General features: G+C 36.4%; 1 protein-coding gene across 14 annotated transcripts in view; it reads right to left on the bottom strand.

The window, feature by feature from the left end:
* APAF1 (apoptotic peptidase activating factor 1) overlaps positions 1 to 20,914 on the bottom strand; it is an 84,860-nt gene that overhangs the window by 39,092 nt on the left and 24,854 nt on the right. For 10 of the 14 annotated variants that reach the window (XR_011994941.1, XM_072724657.1, XM_072724660.1 and 7 more), the window contains 8 exons: positions 19,754 to 19,921; positions 18,054 to 18,185; positions 15,162 to 15,275; positions 14,528 to 14,712; positions 9,555 to 9,681; positions 8,479 to 8,604; positions 5,752 to 5,883; positions 1,913 to 2,038 (listed from right to left, as the gene is read on the bottom strand). Coding sequence is in view for 13 of the 14 variants with exons in the window: in XM_072724657.1 (XP_072580758.1) it covers positions 1,913 to 2,038; positions 5,752 to 5,883; positions 8,479 to 8,604; positions 9,555 to 9,681; positions 14,528 to 14,712; positions 15,162 to 15,275; positions 18,054 to 18,185; positions 19,754 to 19,921 (1,110 nt within the window). In the remaining variant the exon portion in view is untranslated. The remainder of the gene's footprint in view (positions 1 to 1,912; positions 2,039 to 5,751; positions 5,884 to 8,478; positions 8,605 to 9,554; positions 9,682 to 14,527; positions 14,713 to 15,161; positions 15,276 to 18,053; positions 18,186 to 19,753; positions 19,922 to 20,914) is intronic. The other 4 variants (XM_072724665.1, XM_072724662.1, XM_072724664.1 and 1 more) reach the window with 1 other exon arrangement.

The following is a 20,914-nucleotide window of genomic DNA, read 5'->3' as shown; positions in this document are numbered from 1 at the left end:
ATAACTCAAAGATTCTCTTAGAAAAGGGTTGTCTTAACACTTACAAGGGTATTCTGAAAAACTTCCTCTGATACAGAATGTCCTAAAGGAAGAGATAGATATTTAGTATCTGTAGCTAACATGTCAGAGAAGTCAAAATCTATTTACCTGAATATTCTATGTAAGAATGCTTCCAACATCTACTAATGGCTAGAAAATTCTTTAAAGTGGAATTCTACCCAGAAAGGGCTTCTAGATGCCCTGAAGTAATTTATACAAAAACGAGTTATCTTCAGTCAGCAAAGAGAGATCAAAGATTCAACCAGAGGATCAGCATCAAGAGATTTCACCTTCCTATAACTGAGGAGTTACCTATTAGCATTAACAAATCTCCTCCTCCAAAAAAAAAAAAAAAAAAAACAAATCTCCTCCTCTACTGATTCTAACAAAATAGTGTCCAGGAGGGCTCAAGTATTTCTCTGGAAAAAATATATGTCAAGAAAATCTACTGAGTGCATGTTTTGAGTACAATTCTGTACTATGAACTTCAGAGAGCACAAGATGATGCAAGGTCTCTGTAGATCATAAATCTATATTCAATCTTAGCAAAGAAAAGAAGACACATGAAAATGACTGAACCGAACAGCACATTTACAAGAGAAAATGAGAAGACAACTGAATAGTTTGTGTTAATATATATAAATATATCTAAAAGGATGGATGTACTCAGAACCAGATAGATGGATGTGATAAGAGAATACTTTCTAAAGGAGGCTTTAAAGTTTTGAGGGTTATTAAAAAATATGGGCAAGGGAGCTGCAGGCCAAAAATCCCAATAAAGAGTAATGAGATCTATATAGGAACAGTAGCTGACATTAACTACCAAATTATCTTGCCCAGAATGCTTAGGGTTAAGGGGGCTAGAAGAAACAAAGTGACCAGGAACAGAGGTAACAGAATGATGGAATGTAAAGAACCTTACAGGTGCACCTGATGAGTCTGGGTTTATAACAACTTAGAATATGGTACTTTTGTGTCCCAGCTGAAAAGTGGTAAGAGTTATTCTAGCAGTTCTTTGTTAATATTTCATTTATTTATTCATGAGAGACACACAGAGAGAGAGGCAGAGACACAGGAGAGGGAGAAGCAGGCTCTCTGCAGGGAGCCCGATGTAGGACTCAATCTCAGGACTCCAGGATCACGCCCTGAGCTGAAAGCAGACGCTCAATGGCTGAGCCACCCAGGCACCCCATGCTAGCAGTTCTGTACCAAGATTAGGAGGAATGGAGAATATATCTTTAAAAACTGCTATCAAAAGCATAAGGGGATGATAGCATGAACTAGAGTAACACTATAGAATGAAAGGGGAATAGATAGACTGAAAGATTAGGTGAAAGACGGATTAGACAAGACCAAAGGAGGAAAGGAGAATCGATGAAGAGGAGACTAGAATGATGGTAGAGACCAAAATAATAAAGAAAGTGGGATTGGGATCTTATTTGAGACAGTAAAAATTTAAAGAACTTAGGGGTTATTTTAGGACTATAAACTTCAGGAGGTTGAATAAACTGTACTCCCTAGTTCTGAGTCTTTCCCCAAATAAGACTTTTCAAGAGGAAAATATGAATTAAAAGGCAGAATAAAGGATAAATAAAAGTAGGGCCTTTACAAATTGACTCCAAATATCTCAAAATTTTATTAAGCCAAAAATATATGCTTAAAAAATAAGAATTCAAAATATATGAACTTTAAAGCATAAGTCAGTAAACCATTCATAAAAAATCACTACAACAAGCAATTACAGTTCTATTAAATATCCTAGAAGTTGAAAGAAGCACTTCCTATAGAAATGTGAAAAAGAGAAACCTATTCCTACAACCAAATCATAAAACCACAAAATTACAACCAATTTTAATGATAAACAAAAGCGTACCTTTAATGTTCCATCAGCTGAACAACTAGCCAAAAGCTTATCATCTGGTGAAAATCTGCAGTGATTGACTGAATTTGTATGGCCAAACATGGTATTTCGACATTCTTTTTGATTCAAATCCCAGAGCTATTTGAGAAAGATAAAGAAATAACTAAAAAACTAGAACTGAATGAGGAAAAGTTAGAAATTACATAATGTTCTTCCTTCTCTCTCATTTAAGCTCTTTCAATTACAGAAAAATATTAAATTTGTAAGTAATGCAAAGGTATCAAACAACAAAGGTGAACTTGTGATTACCAAGTAATGGGGCAGCCCTTAGATCAGCACCTAAATCTATCAAGGGACCAAAGGCTTACTAAGGCATTTAGTCTGAACACTAACTAAATAATTACTGCTTATCTTAACAAAGTAGTTTGGAATCATTATTATTTTACTCAGCTCTAGAAGTATTAATATGTAAAATAAAACACCCCCGAATTTTTTTAGATGCTAGGTTACCTAAATGGTCATTTCTAAGATTTCCCAATGCAAACGCTGAATCTATTAATGCTCTAAAAAAGGACTCAAAAAATAGAAAGCAAAGATAGGTATAAATACATTTGACAGGCATTATATAATAGGCTTGAAGAGCAAGTTAACAACCAAATCCAGAATCCACAGAACAAATGATTCAATTTCTCTAATGAATCAATGGCATAAAAAAGAGGGAGAGGGGAAGGGCAACTTCTACAGAATAAGAGATTTAAGAAACATAACAATCAAATGTCACCTGAAATTTGTATGCTCATTCCAACAAATCTATGGTAGAAAGAGAAGTTTTAAGATTGGGGAAGGGGGCATCTGGCTGGGTAAGACTGTGTAACTCTTGATCTTGGGGTTGTTGAGTTCAAGCCCCAAATAGAGTGTAAAGATTAATAAAAATTAATAAACTTGAAAAAAAAAGAGTAAAGAGGAAAAGCGAACATGGACCAGATATATCACAAAACTAAACTTAATAAAAGTTAGAGCTAGACAACAGATACCACAAAGGTTCATTATTGTACTCTCTCCTTTTGGGTATGTTTGAAAAGTATATAAAATATAAATAAAAAGGGCTATGGTCCTCTCTGAGGACCAACTGATCTTGGCAAAAATCCTTTGGAAATGATCAATGAGATAAGTCCTGTTCTTCACGTCCATCTCCATCCTAAACTCCTTTATCCCAATCCTAGATAAATCCAATTTTTCAGGTAAGTCAAGTCACATGGGGCAGCTTCAGATTTACATATTTTCACTGGCTTCTCTCAGTTCGAGAGTCACAAGAAGTGAATTCTAATTTTCCGCATGGTAATGCAGGTATCATATGGCAGATCTTTTTTTTTTTTTTTAATTTTTATTCATTTATGATAGTAACACACACAGAGAGAGAGAGGCAGAGACATAGGCAGAGGGAGAAGCAGGCTCCATGCACCGGGAGCCCGATGTGGGATTCGATCCCGGGTCTCCAGGATCGTGCCCTGGGCCAAAGGCAGGCACCAAACCGCTGCACCACCCAGGGATCCCCTCATATGGCAGATCTTAAAGTAAAACTTGTCCTTAATTAAAATCATTGACTAACCATTCAACCCCATACATCTCTGTGCTCTCATATCCTAGAGCTTTTTGTCTATAATTAAAATGAGGAAATACAAACTTTACCCTACTAAGTGTTAAAAAGAAACATCAAAAATTAATCATAAATAATTCAGAAGTCTTAGTTTTTTATTTTATTTTTAAGATTTTATTTATTTACTCATGAGAGACACAGAGAGAAAGAGAGGCAGAAACACAGGCAGAGGGAGAAGCAGGCTCCATGGAGGGAGGAAGTCTTCGGTTTTTTTTTTTTTTTTTTTACTTTTTTATTTTTTTAAGATTTTATTTATTTATTCATGAGAGACACAGAGAGAGAGAGAGAGGCAGAGACACAGGCAGAGGGAGAAGCAGGCTCCATGCAGGGCGTCCAATGTGGGACTTGATCCCAGGTCTCCAGGATCACGCCCCGGGCCGAAGGCAGGGACTCAACCGCTGAGCCACCCAGGGATCCCAAGTCTTAGTTTTTTAGAAGTGGATTTATTCAATAGGGTAAATCATATTTGAGTAAAAATGAGCTATGATTGTAAGTCTATATTAGTTATTTTAATATTATGTTATTTTAATCCAATCCAGTGTTTTCAAATTGTGCAATGCAGGCAGGCCCCTAGGGAATTGCAGAAACATGTCTGAAACGGATACTGGGTAGAATACGCAAGGAAACAAGAGAGCATAGAAAAGCAAGACCAGGGGCATCTGGGTGGCTTAGTAGGTTAATCATCTGACTTTGGCTCAGGTCATGATCTCAGGATCCTGGTAGATCCCAGGAGCCCACATCAGGCTCCTTGCTGAGCCAGGAGCCCCTTACCCTGCACATGCACACTCTCTTTTAAATAAATAAGGTCTCTAAAAAAAAAAAAAATAAGTGCAAGCCCACACTCCACTTCAACCAGAGCAATGGGCTTTACCTCTTACACACTCAGCTTCTATGTCAGTTTTCCTTTGGAGGGGAAAAAAAAGAAAAAAGATAAAAGTTTCAGCTTCTTGAACTGAAGGGGAGAGAGAGAATTTTCAATATTTTCTAAAGCTTTTTAAAATTCTCTATTTAGGGCAGCCCAGGTGGCTCAGCGTTTTAGCGCCGCCTTCAGCCCAGGGCCTGATCCAGGAGACCTGGGATCAAGTCCCACGTCAGGCTCCCTGCATGGAGCCTGCTTCTCCCTCTGTCTGTGTCTCTGCCTCTCTCTCTCTCTGTATCTCTCATGAATAAATAAAATCTTTAAATAAATAAATAAATGAATGAATGAATGAATGAATGAATGAATGAATACTCTATTTAAATGTCAAATACACAGTTTATAAGGTTTTCCAAACTGCAATGTTTGCCCAACAGTCCCAAAATTATAATGTCCCATTGCAAAGATGGTGTGATTTTAAAAAATACATGACAGAAACCAAACCAAAAAATAATCCAAAGGAAGTCAGTGAATCTTTCTAGGACCCCAGAAAATTTCATTTAGCTATCTTCAATATGCCACTTAAGAAAAATAAAAACGATAAAACCTTTTATAATTAGAAAGCATTATCAAACATATATGAAATGCATATCTGTTGTGGTTTTAGTTTCTTTTTTTTTTCCCTACCAGCACCTTTTTCCTTCCTCCTTCTAAGACCAAAACCTCTCTTGTGAATAAAGGCCCAATTATAATTCAAGTAGAGCTGATCTCACCGCATTTGTCCCATTTCTACATGGCTAAATTTGTGATCCTTAACCAATTGAAGGATTCCATCTTACTGGCACAGTAGAATTACTTGACAATGAGCATATAAGCCAAACCAGGTCAAACAAGTCTCTAGAATTAAAGCTATGGGATCTGGGAAAGAGTAGGTTTCTCTTCCTCTGTGACTATAAGCTGTAAGACCCATGTAAGCCTGTAACTCAGAACAGCCCTATTTCCTACCACACAGAAACACTCCTAAACCAACAAAGAGAGAAACAGAGTCTACAGATGAAAAGGGGGTTAGACTCCAAGAAGATAATTTAGGCATCTGGAATCAGTTATATCTAAAGCCATGTTCCTTCTAGACTTTTCAGTTAAATAAACCAATAATTTACTTTTTTTTTTTTTTTTTTTTTTGCGTAGGCTAATATGGAAGTTCCTATCACTGAAATCAAAAGACCCCTGATCAATACAAGACAAGATCAAAAGAGATGAAAAAAAAAAAAAGATCAAAAGAGATGTTCTGATGTGCCTATTAAATCTGTCTACGTAATTCTCATTATCCATACTTACTTTGAGGAAGCAGTCACTTGATGCAGTGGCTAAGAGAAGGTAATGACTGTTGTTGGTAAAGTGGCAGCAGTTGACTTGCTCTGAGTGTTCATCATAGACATGTACTAGTCCCCCTGTCATAGAATTCCAAATCTAAAGAGAACAAAGAAAATAAAATTTACAACTACCCTTTATTTTCAAAGGGAGAACAGGGGAGCAAACAAATGAGAGCTCTTCTATGGCAGACTTTCCCAGTGAGACATGAGGCTAATGAATACTTCTCCCTTCTCTAAAATATGTCCATATTTTTCCAGGATGTTTTCTTAAAAATTACTTGCAAGTCTACACATGTGCCTTTCTATAGCATAATTAGAATCCCATGAAAACATTATATTCTTCAAGGGCAAGACTTCACATGGTCACATGAATGACAGGAGGCAGAGAAGTGCTATAAAAGGGATGAAATAATGGACTTTCGATTGGAAGGATTAAGTCTAAGACCTGGCTCTCCCATTTATAATTTGTGTGTCCATCGTCAAGTCCCTAAGTGATCTGCATCACAGTTCCCTCCTCTGTAAAATGAGGACACTTATACCCATCCTACACAATTCAAGGTACCAAATGAGATAAAGGACATGTAAAGGACAGATAAAGGACAAGTAAATTTATTTATTGCTGACTTCAAGGTATCAATAAAAAGTAAAGGCAGATGGATCCTTGAAAAAAAATAAAGGCTTTAGAATCTGAGGGAAATCTCGCTTTGAACCCTGACTCCATCATCAGTTATCAGTTAATGTGAGCTTGGACAAAGGACGTCATCTCTGAACCGATTTCCTCATCTGTAATATAAGATCAATACTTACTCTTCAAATTGTAGCGAGAAATTGATCATGTGATATAACAAAGTGTGTAGTGTAAAGACTCACACAGTGTTAAATTCCTTAGCAGAAGTAATCATTATTCTAGTTACTATGTAAGACAACTAAGCAGTGTGTTTTATCTAACAACGAACAAAAGAAATAAATTACCTAACCTTCACTGGGCTTTGGACTTTTTAGATGTATTAATGTCTTTCCCATATCATTTATTTTCTTTGTTTTCTTTTCTTTTTATTTTTATATAAGTTCTATGCCCATCATGGGGCTCCAACTCATGACCCCAAGATGAAGCATCACATCCTCTACCAATTTAGCCGGCCAGGTACCTCACATTTTTTTTTAATCTTTTTTTTTTTTTAAAAATCTTATCAAAGCTCTCCAGACGTCCAAAGAGTTTATTTTCAGGTCTTTAATAGACATTTGGGTCTCTTGTTTTCTATCTTGAGTACTCAGAAAACAGAAACTCAGTGTTATTCTCCTTTTATTCCACATAGCTCTGACTTTAAAGCTGCACAGAATGGCCAACTCCAAGCTTGACTCAGAGTAGAGGCTATGGAATAAATTAACTGGTTGGTGTTAAAGTTACCTAGAGAGTCCACTCTATCAAGAAGTAGATTTTTCCGGGGATCCCTGAGTGGCTCAGCGGTTTGGCGCCTGCCTTTGGCCCAGGGCGCGATCCTGGAGTCTTGGGATCGAGTCCCATGTCAGGCTCCCGGTGTGGAGCCTGCTTCTCCCTCCTCCTGTGTCTCTGCCTCTCTCTATGTCTATCATAAATAAATAAATAAATAAATAAATAAATAAATAAATAAATAAATAAATAAATAAATAAATAAATCTTAAAAAAAAAAAAGTAGATTTTTTCCAAGGTCTAAATTTGTCTAGACACTAGAAGGTCTTCTTCAAGTGGGTCCAAACCCCAGGGAAACTTCCAAGACAATTTTCTTGTTCCCAGGTCCACTAAGACTCACCCCACCTAGCGAATTTCAATACTCCATCTACTTTTCTTTCTTTTTCTCTTTCTTTCATTCATTCACTGATTTATTTATTGACTTATTTATTGGCAATGCTCCCACCAAGTCAGGATCCACCTTTCAAAAAGCCTGAAGTGAGGGGTGCCTGGGTTGTTCAGTCAGGTGGGCATTTGACTCTTGATTTCACCTGAGGTTATGATCTCGGGGTCATGAGATCAAGGCCCAAGTCAAGCTCTGCACTGGGCATGGAACCTGCTTGGGATTCTCTCTCTCTCCCTCTCTCTTCCCTCCCTGGCTCTCTCACATGCACAAGCTCTCTCTCAAAAGAAAAAAGAAAAAAAAAAAAAAAAAAGCCTGAAGTGGGTGTTGAGAGTGCCTGGGTAGCTCAGTTGGTTAAACATCCAACTCTTGATTTCAACTCAAGGTCATGAGACGAAACCGGCATCAGGCTCCAGGTTGGGCATAAAGCCTGCCTAAGGTTCCCTCTTGCCCTCTGCCCCTCCTCCACTCCACATTCTCTCTAAAAAAAAAACGAAAAATCTGGGTTGCACTTCACAAATTATGTATTTTATAATAGGAGTCCATGTCAGATAATAATTTTGTGCAGAAACACTTCCAGTCACAATGTACTCAAAGGTTCCAACTGATTTTTATCCCACAGACTTATCAATAATAAATGATAGGAAAATTCATTAATTTATAATAGTTTCTCCCAGTGCCTGGTCAATACCTTAAAAATAGTGTTAATTTAATTTACAGTAGATTAAAAACTGGTTTGCCTCAAGTCAGTAGATCAACGAGCAAAAGCACTTTATCCCTACTTACCCTAGTCCCTCTGTTGTGGAAAAAGAAAATGAATTCTACAGTAATCACAACTCAAGAGAAATATATTTCCCTACCTTCACTTTTTTATCCACTGAGCAGGTTGCTATAAATCTGTCATCTGTAGAGAATGCACAACAAAGCACTTCATCTTCATGAGCCTTGATTTCTAGCAGTTTCTCTCCTGTTTCAGCTTTGAACACCTGCACAAGCAACAAAATTTTTTTACCATAAACCAATGGCCACCACTCAATAAAAATCTTTCTTTAAAAAAATCTCAATCCATATTATTTTGTGATAGTAATGAACCTCAGCAAAAACACTCCAAAAAGCAGGATATCAGTCAGAATTTAAACATCTTAAACATAGAGAACTATCCCTTGTTAAATGTTTATAATATACATAAAAAGACCTAGCAGAGTATAGCTTCAGTTAAGATTAGTTTGACATTTTTTTTTCTTACTTTTGCAAATTCTTAAACAGAAAACATTTCATTCAACATGTTCTCTTTTGGGGGCTCAAATGCCAAAATTAGTAAAATCAGTAATAAAGTACACATATAAAAATAAGGTTTATTAAAGTCATAATCTTGCAAAGTCTAAATCTAATCTAAACATCAAAGTTTTAACTAAGTTGGATCCTGCTTCCTTCAAAATCAAAAAGCAGAGCATAAATTTAAAGAAATGCACTCATTCATGTATTCTGAAAACAAAAAAGAACTTAAATTCCTTCAAGCACCTTAGGAAATAATCCAGTCCAATTCCTATTTACAGTCAGAAATCTGTCTGAACCTGTGATAAAGTAAGTATTTTACTTAATCACTGTTTTTTAATCAGAACCTGCTCCTTGTGCTATGGAGTCCTTATGTCTTTGAACATGTTGCATTTCCTCATTACTCTTAGAGGGTACATGGATGACAGTAACTGACTGCTAGGATAAAAGGCACTTTTATGTCACTTGGTAAGTTTAAAATTATGAAAGCACATTAATATTTTCTAAATTTCCAGAGAAAGGTTTCATAAAATGTTTAAGAGATTTGGATTTCTCTATTTCTAGTATGTAATTTTCTTCAATTTTAGGATTTAAATATATTGTAATATGCACAGTATTAAGTACATGCCTCTTTCAATTTTTCTCAAGAGATATGTTTTACCTGTAAGGTTTTATCAACTCCACAAGAAGCTATTCTTTGACCATCCTCAGAAAAGCAAGCATGGTAAACAGCATCTGTATGGGGGCGGACAACTAAGCGGGAAAGATTCTTGATGTTTTTTTTGTTTCTACATACAAGGAAAAAATGAACAGAAACCCAATAAGTGAGAGTAAAAGTAATTTTTTTCAATAATAAAGTAAACTGTCTTTTAATAGCGTTGTGTTGCCAAAAACATAATTTTTTTTTAAATTAAGTTTACAACATGTAAATGACAGCACAGATCTCCTGAAGGAAAAAAGCATTATGAAAGTGGCTCTTTAAGAGAAATGCTACACTATATAAAGTAATCTGTCAGGTGCTGCAAATGTCACTGAGTTGGGAGAAATCTAATCAAATACATGTTGCTTTCTATCTTCCTTTGATACATTAATGATAACATGTGCAGAGAAAACATTATATAAGGATACCCTCAAAACATTCTCCATTGTTTTTATTTTTTTAAGATTTTATTTATTCGTGAGAGACAGAGTGGCAGAGAGAGAAGCAGGCTCTACGCAGGGAGCCCAATGTGGGACTCGATCCTGGGACTCCAGGATCACACCCTGGGCCGAAGGCAGGTGTTCAACTGCTGAGCCACCCTGGTGTCCCTTCTCCATTGTTTTTAAAAGGAAAGAAGCCAGGGTGCCTGGGTGGCTCAGTTAGTTAGGCAACTGACTCTTGAATTCAGCTCAGGTCATGATCTCAGAGTTAAGAAATCAAGCCCCACCCCAAATAGAGCTCTGCGCTGGACATAGAGCTTGCTTGAGTTTCCCTCTCTCCCTCTACCCCTCCTCTCTTCCTCTCTCTAAAAAAGTTTTAAAATTTTAAAAATAAATAAAAGGACAGAAGCCATAACAAAATGAAGCTCAATTCCTAAAGTATGACACTACATCCACCGTTAACAATGATGTACTTCATTTTCTTTATTATTTTATTTAATTATTTGAGAGACAGCAAAGTGCATGAGCAGGTGAAAGGGGCCACAGGAGAGGGAGAAGCAGGCTCCCCACTGAGCAGGGAGCCAGAGGCAATGCAGGGCTCAATCCCAGGACCCTGGGACCATGACCCAAGACAAAGGCAGACATTTAAACAATGGAATCACACAGGCACCCCACAATGATGTACTTTAAAATTGCTCCTCTCTAACCACAATTATTCACAGAGGATAAAAAGATAAGGCAATGTCATTTTCTTTGTATCTTAATCTTTTGAATACTATTTTACTAGTGTAGTTAGTATGTTATTTCTCATGGGCTAAAGGAGTAAAGTATTAGAACAGTGTCAGAATTTTATACATATACCCCAGTCACTTTGAGTACAATATGTTAAATGGCATTGTGCTTATTTCAGGAGTCAGATAAAAAGCAAACCTACTTCTGCTACTTATTAAGTATGTAAACTTAGGCAAATTATTGAACCTAATAAGTTTCCATTTCCTCATAGTAGGAGTATCATACAGGAGTAATGATACCTGCCATAAACAGTGCCTGGCACATAAGGATGCCACTGTTATTATTCTTTAAAAAAACTAACTACATACCTACTCCTGAAATCAATATTACCCTATATGTTAACTAACTAGAATTTAAACAAAAATTTAAAAAATTAACCACACACAAGATGGACCAAATGAAAAAAAGGAACACAAAAGGTAAATCAGACTTAGATCTTGCCTAGAAAGTATTATAATTTACCAGAAGCGATGAAACAAACAAATATAAGAACTAGAGTAATGAAAACCTGGAATAAAAACAGTTTAGTTATTAGCAAAATTCAGAGGATTAGACTAAAATTATACTCTCTTTCTCCTTGTTCTAACTACTTAATTCCCCAAAGGACAGAAAGTGACCATCACAATAATGGGCACATAACAGATGGCCAAAAAGTATTAAAGAAATAACAAATGAATACACAAATGACTTTTCTGAAGGCTAAAAATTCAGTTAAATTTAAGCTTATGCCAACCTAAACCTTTCTACAGGGGAAAAAAAAAGTCCTACTAGTAGTAAAATAAAGCATTATTTGAATAAGATCTGGTCAAACCCAGTTAAAAGATTCAGCTATGAATGACTAACCATTCTCAGAGAGAACATCACGGGTTGAAACACAGTTGATAGAATGGTAAGGAAAAAAACAGCAAGAAAAAGTAAAAAAACAAACTCAAAAAAAAAAACTCAAGAAGAAATAAACCTATGCTCATTTGATATCAGTCCATGTATTAATTCTATTTCAACTACTAACCAAAACATCAATTCAGTCAATCTTCCACAAATTTCTATTGCATGCCAACAATATGGACCAGGCAAATTGCTTAATGCTATTCTCAGTAACGAATATTTATCAAGCACTATGAACTAGGTACTGTTCTAAGTACTCTGTGTGTGCATAAGTTTATATACACACATACTCAATTTTATCTTCTCAATAATGCTATGAAAAAGCACTATTAGGTGAGAGAAGTTGAATAACTTTCCCTGGTTATATACAACCAATAAAGCAGAGCTGGGTTTCAAGCCCAGGCAGTCTAGAGTCAAAGTCTATTATTTTAATCTCCAAACTATTCTATACTACAGGACGTATGGAGTAGTAACAGAGAAAAATAGGCAATCACCAGAAAGTAACACAAACGCTAATAATATAATATAATATAATATAATATAATATAATAAATATAATAATATAATATAATAATATAAACTGAGCAAGTATTCTAGAATATAGACAGGTCCAGCTAGCTTCAATAAGTTAGGGAACTGCTTCTCAGGGAGAATAAACTTCTTCCTAAGAAAGCATTAAAGAACAGTTAACTCCAGGAAGTAGGAGGTAAGAAAAGATGGAGAGTCTCTGACTTTTCATTTTATATCCCCCTCAGTATTATTTGATTTTTTTAAAAAAAATCAGAAACATAGATTACTTTTTTTTTTAAGATTTTATTTATCTATTCATGAGAGACAGAGGGAGAGGGGGCAGAGACACAGGCAGAGGGAGAAGCAGGCCCCATGCAGGGAGCCCGACGCAGGACTCAATCCCAGGTCTCCAGGATCAGGCCCTGGGCTGAAGGCGGCGCCAAATCACTGAGCCACCAGGGCTGCCCCAGAGATTACTTTAAAATAAAAATAAAACCAACAAAAAATTAAAATTTAATTTTAAATTTTAAAAAAATTTTAACTCCTTGCTGAAAATTCCCAAAATTCTTCATTGATCCAAGTTAATCACCCACTTCTTTGTTTCATTTCATACACACTTCTGTTGCACCCATCACATTATATTTAATTATTTACTCAAACATTTTCATCACTACTAGACTAAGTTCCTTGGAGAGCCTTAGCACCTAGTAATAATGCTTACTTAGCATGTTAGAGAAACTCAAATGTTTGTTAAACTAAGCTTCATTAGAGGAATCACCCACGGCAATCTATTTGATAAGAGGACCCAGGACTAATAAATATTACAGATACCAACCTCAAGTTCAATCCAGATATACATTATACACATGAAAAAACTATCATTCATATTCATTATTTTTAGCTACAACAAAAGCATATACAGAAAACATATGGAAAATAAAGCTAGGGTGGGACATGTGGATGGCTCAGTGGTTGGGCACCTGCCTTCAGCTCAGGTCGCGATCCTGGGATCTGGGATCAAGTCCCACATCCGGCTCCTATGAAGAGCCTGCTTCTCCCTCTGCCTATGTCTCTGCCTCTCTGTGTGTGTGTGTGTCTCTCTAGTGAATAAATAAATAAATCTTAAAAAAAAAAAAAAAAAGAAACCTAGGCAGACACAGCATTTAAATCCCATTCAACAAGCTACATAAGCTTAGTCAAGTTTCAATATCTCTGTGCCTCAATTTTCTCATTTGTAAAATAGAGCAGATAACATTTACTAAGGTTTGAAGATAAAATGAATAACGTGTGCATATTGTATATAATAGTCATTAAAAAAGAGCCTACACTTTCCTTTTTCTAATTAATACAAGAGCACCAAAAAAACATGAAATCTTGACATTTGCAATTACATGGACAGAACTGGAGGGTATTATGCTAAGCAAAAAAAGTCAATCAGAGAAAGATAATTATCATGATCTCATTCATATGTGGAACTTAAGAAAAAAAAAGAACAGGAGCATAGAGGAAGAGAGACAAAAGTAAAAAAAAGATTTAATCAGAGAAGGAGACAAACCCTACAAGATTCTTAACCAGAGGAAACAAACTGAGGGTCACTGGAGGGGACAGGGGTGGGGGGGATGAGGTAACTGGGTGATGGGCATTAAGGAGGGCACAGGATATAACAAGCACTGGGTGTTATATACAACTAAATCACTAAACTCTACCTCTAAAACCAGTGATACAATATATGTTAATTAACTGAATTTAAATTTTAAAAAATATATTAAGGTTAAGAGCAAAATAGAACAACCTTTTAGAAGAATCAAAATTCAGTGGAAGTTTAATCAGGGATATGTGAAAGGCAAAGTGATTATCACTTTATATTCAATATTTCATTTCAATCTTCACAAAAATGTACCTCAAAGAATTGCTATCTCTATTTTATATATGAAATAAAAAGGGCAACCTGTAACTTGTTCAAACTCACAAAACTATCAGGTTTCAGAATTGAGACTCCTATCAATGTTTGTGGCTTCAAAGCCCAGGTTCTTCACTAATTAACTATGTTACAATAAGTAAACCATTTGGTATTTAGTGTGACTGGTCAAAATGCCTATAGGCAAGCATCTATTTCTATAAACTCTTTGAAAATATATATTTCTATGCTTACTTTTCCAGAACTTTTCAATAAGTAAGAATGCTTATTAAAAGTTCCAGTCCTTTCCAAAGTCGTTAAATCTCCCTGGAGTGAACTTATTCACTACCTGAAAAATAATGACATAGTTAGCACTCCAATCCCTTTGGTTCCTCTCCTAACCTACTTACATCCACTCCAGGTAAAGCATTCCATGATCGACCTCCTGCTTGGCCTGCAGCTTAGCTTGCTGATAAACTTCTGAAGTTTCTGGTTCACACAGACCCAGTTGTACAATATTAGGAAATGGCTGTCGTCCAAGAAGATGTCCATTTAAAGATAAAAACTCCTGGAAATTTTCACAGACTGCACAATCCTAGGAACAAACTGAAATCTCTTAGAAATATAACCAAAACCAAGATTTTGACATTTTTCTGTTTCTGTGATCTTGTCAACTTTAAAGTCTTAAATGAGACATCCTCTAGAATAAGCTGAAATTAAATAGCCAACCATTAGGTAACTAATACATGGTAACCAAATTTTCAAATACAGCGTAAAAAATCTCATTATCCAAGTATTACTTTAATACATTCTTTGGTAAAAAGACAAACAAACCAACCAGTGAACACTTTACTTCCCCAACTTTCAAACTCAATTCTATCCACATTCCCAGTAGGCTAGGAAGCAAAATAATTAGAATAATCAAGGGTCAAATAAGGAAATTACCTCTTTCCTCTTTTATTCTGCTCATCTCCTCTATTAAACCTCAAATTAAATGACAAAATGAAATACCCTTTAAGAACTTATCTTTCATACTAATTATACCTTTTCATCCAATATATGCCTGTATTCCACAAATTCATGAATCAGATGAGCAGGGCCTACGAGTTCAGTTTTTGCTTTAATCCAATCCAAGGAAAACATTAAAGCACAAAGTTCCTTTAAAAAAAAAAGTAAGATGAGGACACTGTTAAAGACATCAAAGAATGTAAACTCTACCATCCTAACACTACTGAAACTTAGCAGATAACTAGAATTTAAGACAAAAAGGAAGCTACTTAATAAAGAACCAAAGACAGCCACCTGGGTGGCTCAGGCAGTTAAGTGTCTGCCTTCTGCCCAGGTCATGATCGCCAGGTCCTGGGAACAAGCCCCGCATCAGGTTTCAGGCTGTCTGCTCAGCAGGGAGTCTGCTTTTTTTCTCTGTCTCTCTCTCCTCCCCCCCTTACCCCTCCACCCCTTCCCACTCATTCTCTCACTCTCTCAAATAAATAAATAAAATCTTTTTTAAATAAATAAAAAGGAACCAAAGAAACATAAGATGAACCACACACCTTAAATCAAAATAAACTTCAGTTGGATTAAACACTTAAATAGAAAATAGAAAACCTCAAAAAATATTAGAAGATACAGGCAAATATTTTTCTAACCTTAGGATGAAGGAAATGTTTGTAAACATGACACCAAAGCCAAAGTACACACACACACAAAAGAGAGAGGTGCACTTAACTACACAAAACTCAAAAATCTTCAATATAGTTGAAAACAATGTAAATAAAATTTGACCAAAAAGATATTTACAACACATATGATAAATGAGGGCTTAATATTCTTTATTTATAGGAAATTCTAATAAAATAAGAGAAACACCTCAACAGTAAAATAGGTAAAGGCAATGGATGAGTCAATGCACAGAATAAAAGGTACAAATGGCTAAAACCTCACCAATAATCTAAATGAAACAACAAAGATTCAGTATTTTTTAACATCAGATTTCTAAAGACTAAAAGCATTAATAAGAATATTAGCTGGAGTCAAAGGAAATAAACACTCTCATATATGTTGGTAGCAATGTAACTCAGAGCACCCTTCTAGAGGACAGTTTGGTAATCTGCATTAAAACTTGATCCATATATACCATTTGTTTTTTTTTTTTTCATATATACCATTTGACCCAGAAATTACACTTATAAAAATGTGTCCAAAGAAAATAATCAGACAAATATGCTTAAGCAATCTAACTGTCCATAAGCCAACTGATCATACATACAATGAAATAGCATATATACAGCTTTAAAAATTTTGTTGTTCTATATAAATTGACATAAAAAGACCCTGAAATACAGTTAAGTGGGCAAAAAAGGAGATATAAGACTATTTCTATTATGATCCTATTTTGGGTTTAAAGAACAAGTATGTGGATGTGCCTGGGTGGCTCAGTTGGTTAGTGTCTGACTTTCCTTTTTGGCTCAGGTCATTATTTCAGAGTTGTGGGATCGAGCCCCACATCGAGCTCTACACTGGGCACAGAGCCTGCTTGAGATTCTCTCTCCCCCTGAACCTCCCCGAGCTTGCATATGTATGCTTAAAAAGTTAAAGTTAAAAAAGAAAAGAACAAGTATGTGTATCTGAGCAGCAAAACAATCTCAAAAACTATACACAAAAAGCATTAGCAATAATTGTCATTTTCATTTTTTTAGTTTTTTTCCCAAACTTTTCTTTTTTTTTTCCTTTTTTTCCCAAACTTTTCTAATGAAAAACCTTTAAAAATGAGAAATTATCTTTAAAAATCAGGAAAAAAAGGCTAAAAAGGTGAGAAAAAACTGAATCCTGTCAACACTAACTTACATAACCAAGTTTTAAAAAGATGCAGACTCAATAATCCTACTTCAAAATTTTTCAAAGATAATAATGTAAGTGCAAAGACAACACTGTTGATTACAGCATCATAAAGGCAAAAAACTGAAAACCTAAATGTGCAACAATTACAGTTTAATTTGGCACAGATATTTATTGGAATACCTTCAATCCAATGTGTAGATTATTAAATGTAACAAGGTAAAAAAAAAGAAAAGTACAAAAATACACCATTCTCCTTAACAAAGAGATAATATACCTAAGCATAGATAAATTACTTAAAGTATTTACGGTTTTCCAAAATGTTAACATTTTGAATAGTTGGTAGTCATGACTTCATCTATGTGGTGATTTTCAAATTTTATTTTTAGCTCATAATTTCCCCCCAGAAATCCAAATTCATATATGCAACTACATACTCTTTATTTCCAGTCAGATGTCTTAATAAGACAGTATATTCAAAATAATTTCCTAACCTTCCCTTTACCCCCTGAAAATACCTGGTCTACCCACAGACATCCCAACCTCAGTTCAGGGCAACTCCATTTTCTGTTGGGCAAGCTTAGTCATCTTATAATGTATACTAAATCCATCACAAATCATGATGATTCTGTATCATCACTTTCTCCTTCCATGCTAAGTACTTAACTACTCCCAACATAGTATAAGTTTACTTGGCCACTGTAACGTCTCCCGACAGAAAGTAAGCTCAATGAGAGTAGGGACTTTGTGCCTATGATGTATCTCACAATGAAGAATACCAGTACCTAACAGACACTCAATAAATATTTGCTGAATGAATAGAATTTCCCATTCTCCATTTCCTCTCAAAGCTTAAAAACACCAATCCATACATCCCCAAAGGGGAAGCTACTGGTAAGATGAGAGTGAATTTTTAGGTGACTCATTTACTACAAATACTAAAGTACCTTTTAAAATCACTGTAGGTAGAAAGAGTAACAAAACCAAAAAAAAACTTACATAGGCTATAATTCTATTTTTACTAATAAAAGAAAATTCTAGACATAGGATGAAATAAATGTGAGATAGATATAATACTTTTTAGATGGGTCATCTTACTTTGTGCATACTGGCACTAGCCATGTGGTAGGCCAGAAAATTGTACCAGTACATGCAGTCCTCCTGATCTGGTGAAAGAGTATGTGGCTGGTAATGTTTCTGGAACTGAGTGACTATCTTCTTATGCAGATCCTAAAATCCAAATGAAATATTTTAGAGGAGAGAAACAATTTTATTACCTAAGCATCACGGTAACTACAGTTTACCAAGCTATTTAAAATTACACAGAGAAGTGTGTCTGGGTGGTTCAGTCGGTTAAGCATCTGCCTTCGGCCCAGTTCTTGATCCCAGAATCCTGGGATCAAGCCCCACACTGGGTTCCCTGCTCAAATGCGAGCCTGTTTCTCCCCCTCCCTCTGCCTGCCACTCCCCCTGCTCATGCTCTCTCTCTCCCCCTCTGCAAATAAATAAATAAAATCTTTAAATAAATAAAAATTTTAAAATTTTAAAAATTTAAAAATTAAAATGTGCAGAGAATCTCCCCCACAAAACAGATTAATTTTATTAATTACAAAAGGAAAAAAAATGTAGCTTTAAAATGAAGAAACTAGCAGGTATCGCTTTAACCAAGTGATCAATATTAACATCATTGACAAGATATATTGACACCCTGATATGACGCTCTGAGAAGGGCACAATAGGGCCTCAGTGGTATTCTTGCCAAAAATATATAACCTTAATCTAGTCAGGAGAAACCATCAGATAAACCCAAACTAAGGGACAATATACAAAATAACTGGCTAATACTCTTCAAAAGTGACCATGAAAGATAAAGAAAGCAAAGAATCTTCATAGATTTGAGGAAACTAAGAAAACAGGACAATTATATGCAATGTGGGATCTTTTTTTTTTTAAAGATCTTATTTATTCATTCATGAGAGACACAGAGGAGAGAGAGAGGCAGGGACACAGGCAGAAGGAGAAGCAGGCTCCATGCAGGGAGGCCGACGTGGGACTTGATCCCAGGTCTCCAGGATCACACCCTGGGCTGAAGGCGGCACTAAACCACTGAACCACCCGGACTGCCCTGCAATGTGGGATCTTGATCTGAACCACAAAGGGGCTATTAGAGGGAAAGCTGGCAAAATCTACATAAAACCTGTGGGTTGGGCAGCCCAGGTGGCTCAGCGGTTTAGCGCTGCCTTCGGCTCAGGGCATGATCCTGGAATACCAGGATCGAGTCCCACGTCAGGCCCCCTCCATGGAGCCTGCTTCTCCCTCTGCCTGTGTCTCTGCCTCTCTCTCTGTGTCTCTCATAAATAAATAAAATTTAAAAATAAATCTGTGGGTTAACAGTATTCTATTTTTGTCAATTTTCTGGTTTTGATAACTGTATTATAGTTATGTAAGATGTTACAGTGGGGAAGCTAGATGAAGGTACATGCATAAAACTGTACTGTTTTGCAACTTTTCTATTAGGCTAAAATTATTTCAAAATAAAAAAATTTTTTAAATGTACAGAGATCCAGGCAGCCCGGATGGCTCAGAGGTTTAGCGCCACCTTCAGTCCAGGGCATGATCCTGGAGACCAGGGATGGAGTCCCACGTCGTGCTTCCTGCACGGAGCCTGCTTCTCCCTCTACCTGTGTCTGTGTGCCTCTCTCTCTCTGTGTGTCTCTCATGAATAAATAAATAAAATCTTAAAAAAAATAAATCTTTAAAAAATAAAAATAAAATAAAATGTACAGAGATCCAAGTACCTGAAGTTGATTGCGATTCTTCTCTATAAGGAAATCTACTTGAAGATCATGTAAATAATAACGAAATGATTTTCCATTCCGATCACAGAATAAGAGAGACTTATTAACAAACTCCTGCAGAATATCTTCAACTTCTTCAGTTTCCATGTCCCAGAGAATACATAACACCTAGAAATCATTTTAAGTATTTAATATACCACAAAACTACAATTACCAGGATTGCAGATAAGGTGTTACACAGAGAAATCGTTTTTTTTTTTCTTCTTAAAAATTTTATTGGGGATCCCTGGGTGGCTCAGCGGTTGAGCGCCTGCCTTCGGCCCAGGGCCTGATTCTGGAGTCCCAGGATCGATTCCCACATTGGGCTCCCTGCATGGGGCCTGCTTCTCGCTCTGCCTGTGTCTCTGCCTCTCTCTCTCTCTGTGTCTCTCATGAATAAATAAATAAAATCTTTAAAAAAAAATGTTTTTATTTTTTTATTCATGAGAGACAGAGAGAGAGAGAGAGAGAGAGAGGAAAAGACACAATCCAGCAGAGAAGCAGGCTCCCCACAAGGAGCCCAATGTGGGACTTGATCCTAGGACCCAGGGCTCATGCCCTGAACCAAAGGCAGACACTCAACTGTTGAGCCACCCAGGTGTCCCGAGAAAACGTATCTTAAAGCCCTGAGTAACAGTATCTCCATTTCATATGAAGAAGCTCAACTATTCATCAAGATAGAAAAGTCAGATGCTTCTAGAACTGACAAATAAGAAGCTAACCGAGGGGGATCCCTGGGTGGCGCAGCGGTTTGGCGCCTGCCTTTGGCCCGGGGCGTGATCCTGGAGATCCGGGATTGAATCCCACGTCGGGCTCCTGGTGCATGGAGCCTGCTTCTCCCTCTGCCTGTGTCTCTGCCTCTCTCTCTCACTGTGTGCCTATCTTAAATAAATAAAAATTAAAAAAAAAAAAAAAAAAAAAAGAAGCTAACCAAGGGACACCTAGGAGGCTCAGTGGTTGAGCATCTGCCTTCCGCTCAGAGCATGATCCCAGGGTCCTGGGATCGAGTCCCGCATTGGGCTCCCTGCATGGAGCCTGCTTCTCCCCCTGCCTATGTCTCTGCCTCTCTCTCTACGTCTCTCATGAATAAATAAATAAAAATCTTTAAAAAAAAAAAGGGGG

This window comes from Vulpes vulpes, chromosome 10 (genome assembly GCF_048418805.1).
Source record: "Vulpes vulpes isolate BD-2025 chromosome 10, VulVul3, whole genome shotgun sequence".
Lineage (NCBI taxonomy): Eukaryota > Metazoa > Chordata > Mammalia > Carnivora > Canidae > Vulpes > Vulpes vulpes.
The sequence above is the reverse complement of the archived record's forward strand: the minus strand, read 5'-3'. Positions and strand labels throughout refer to the sequence as shown.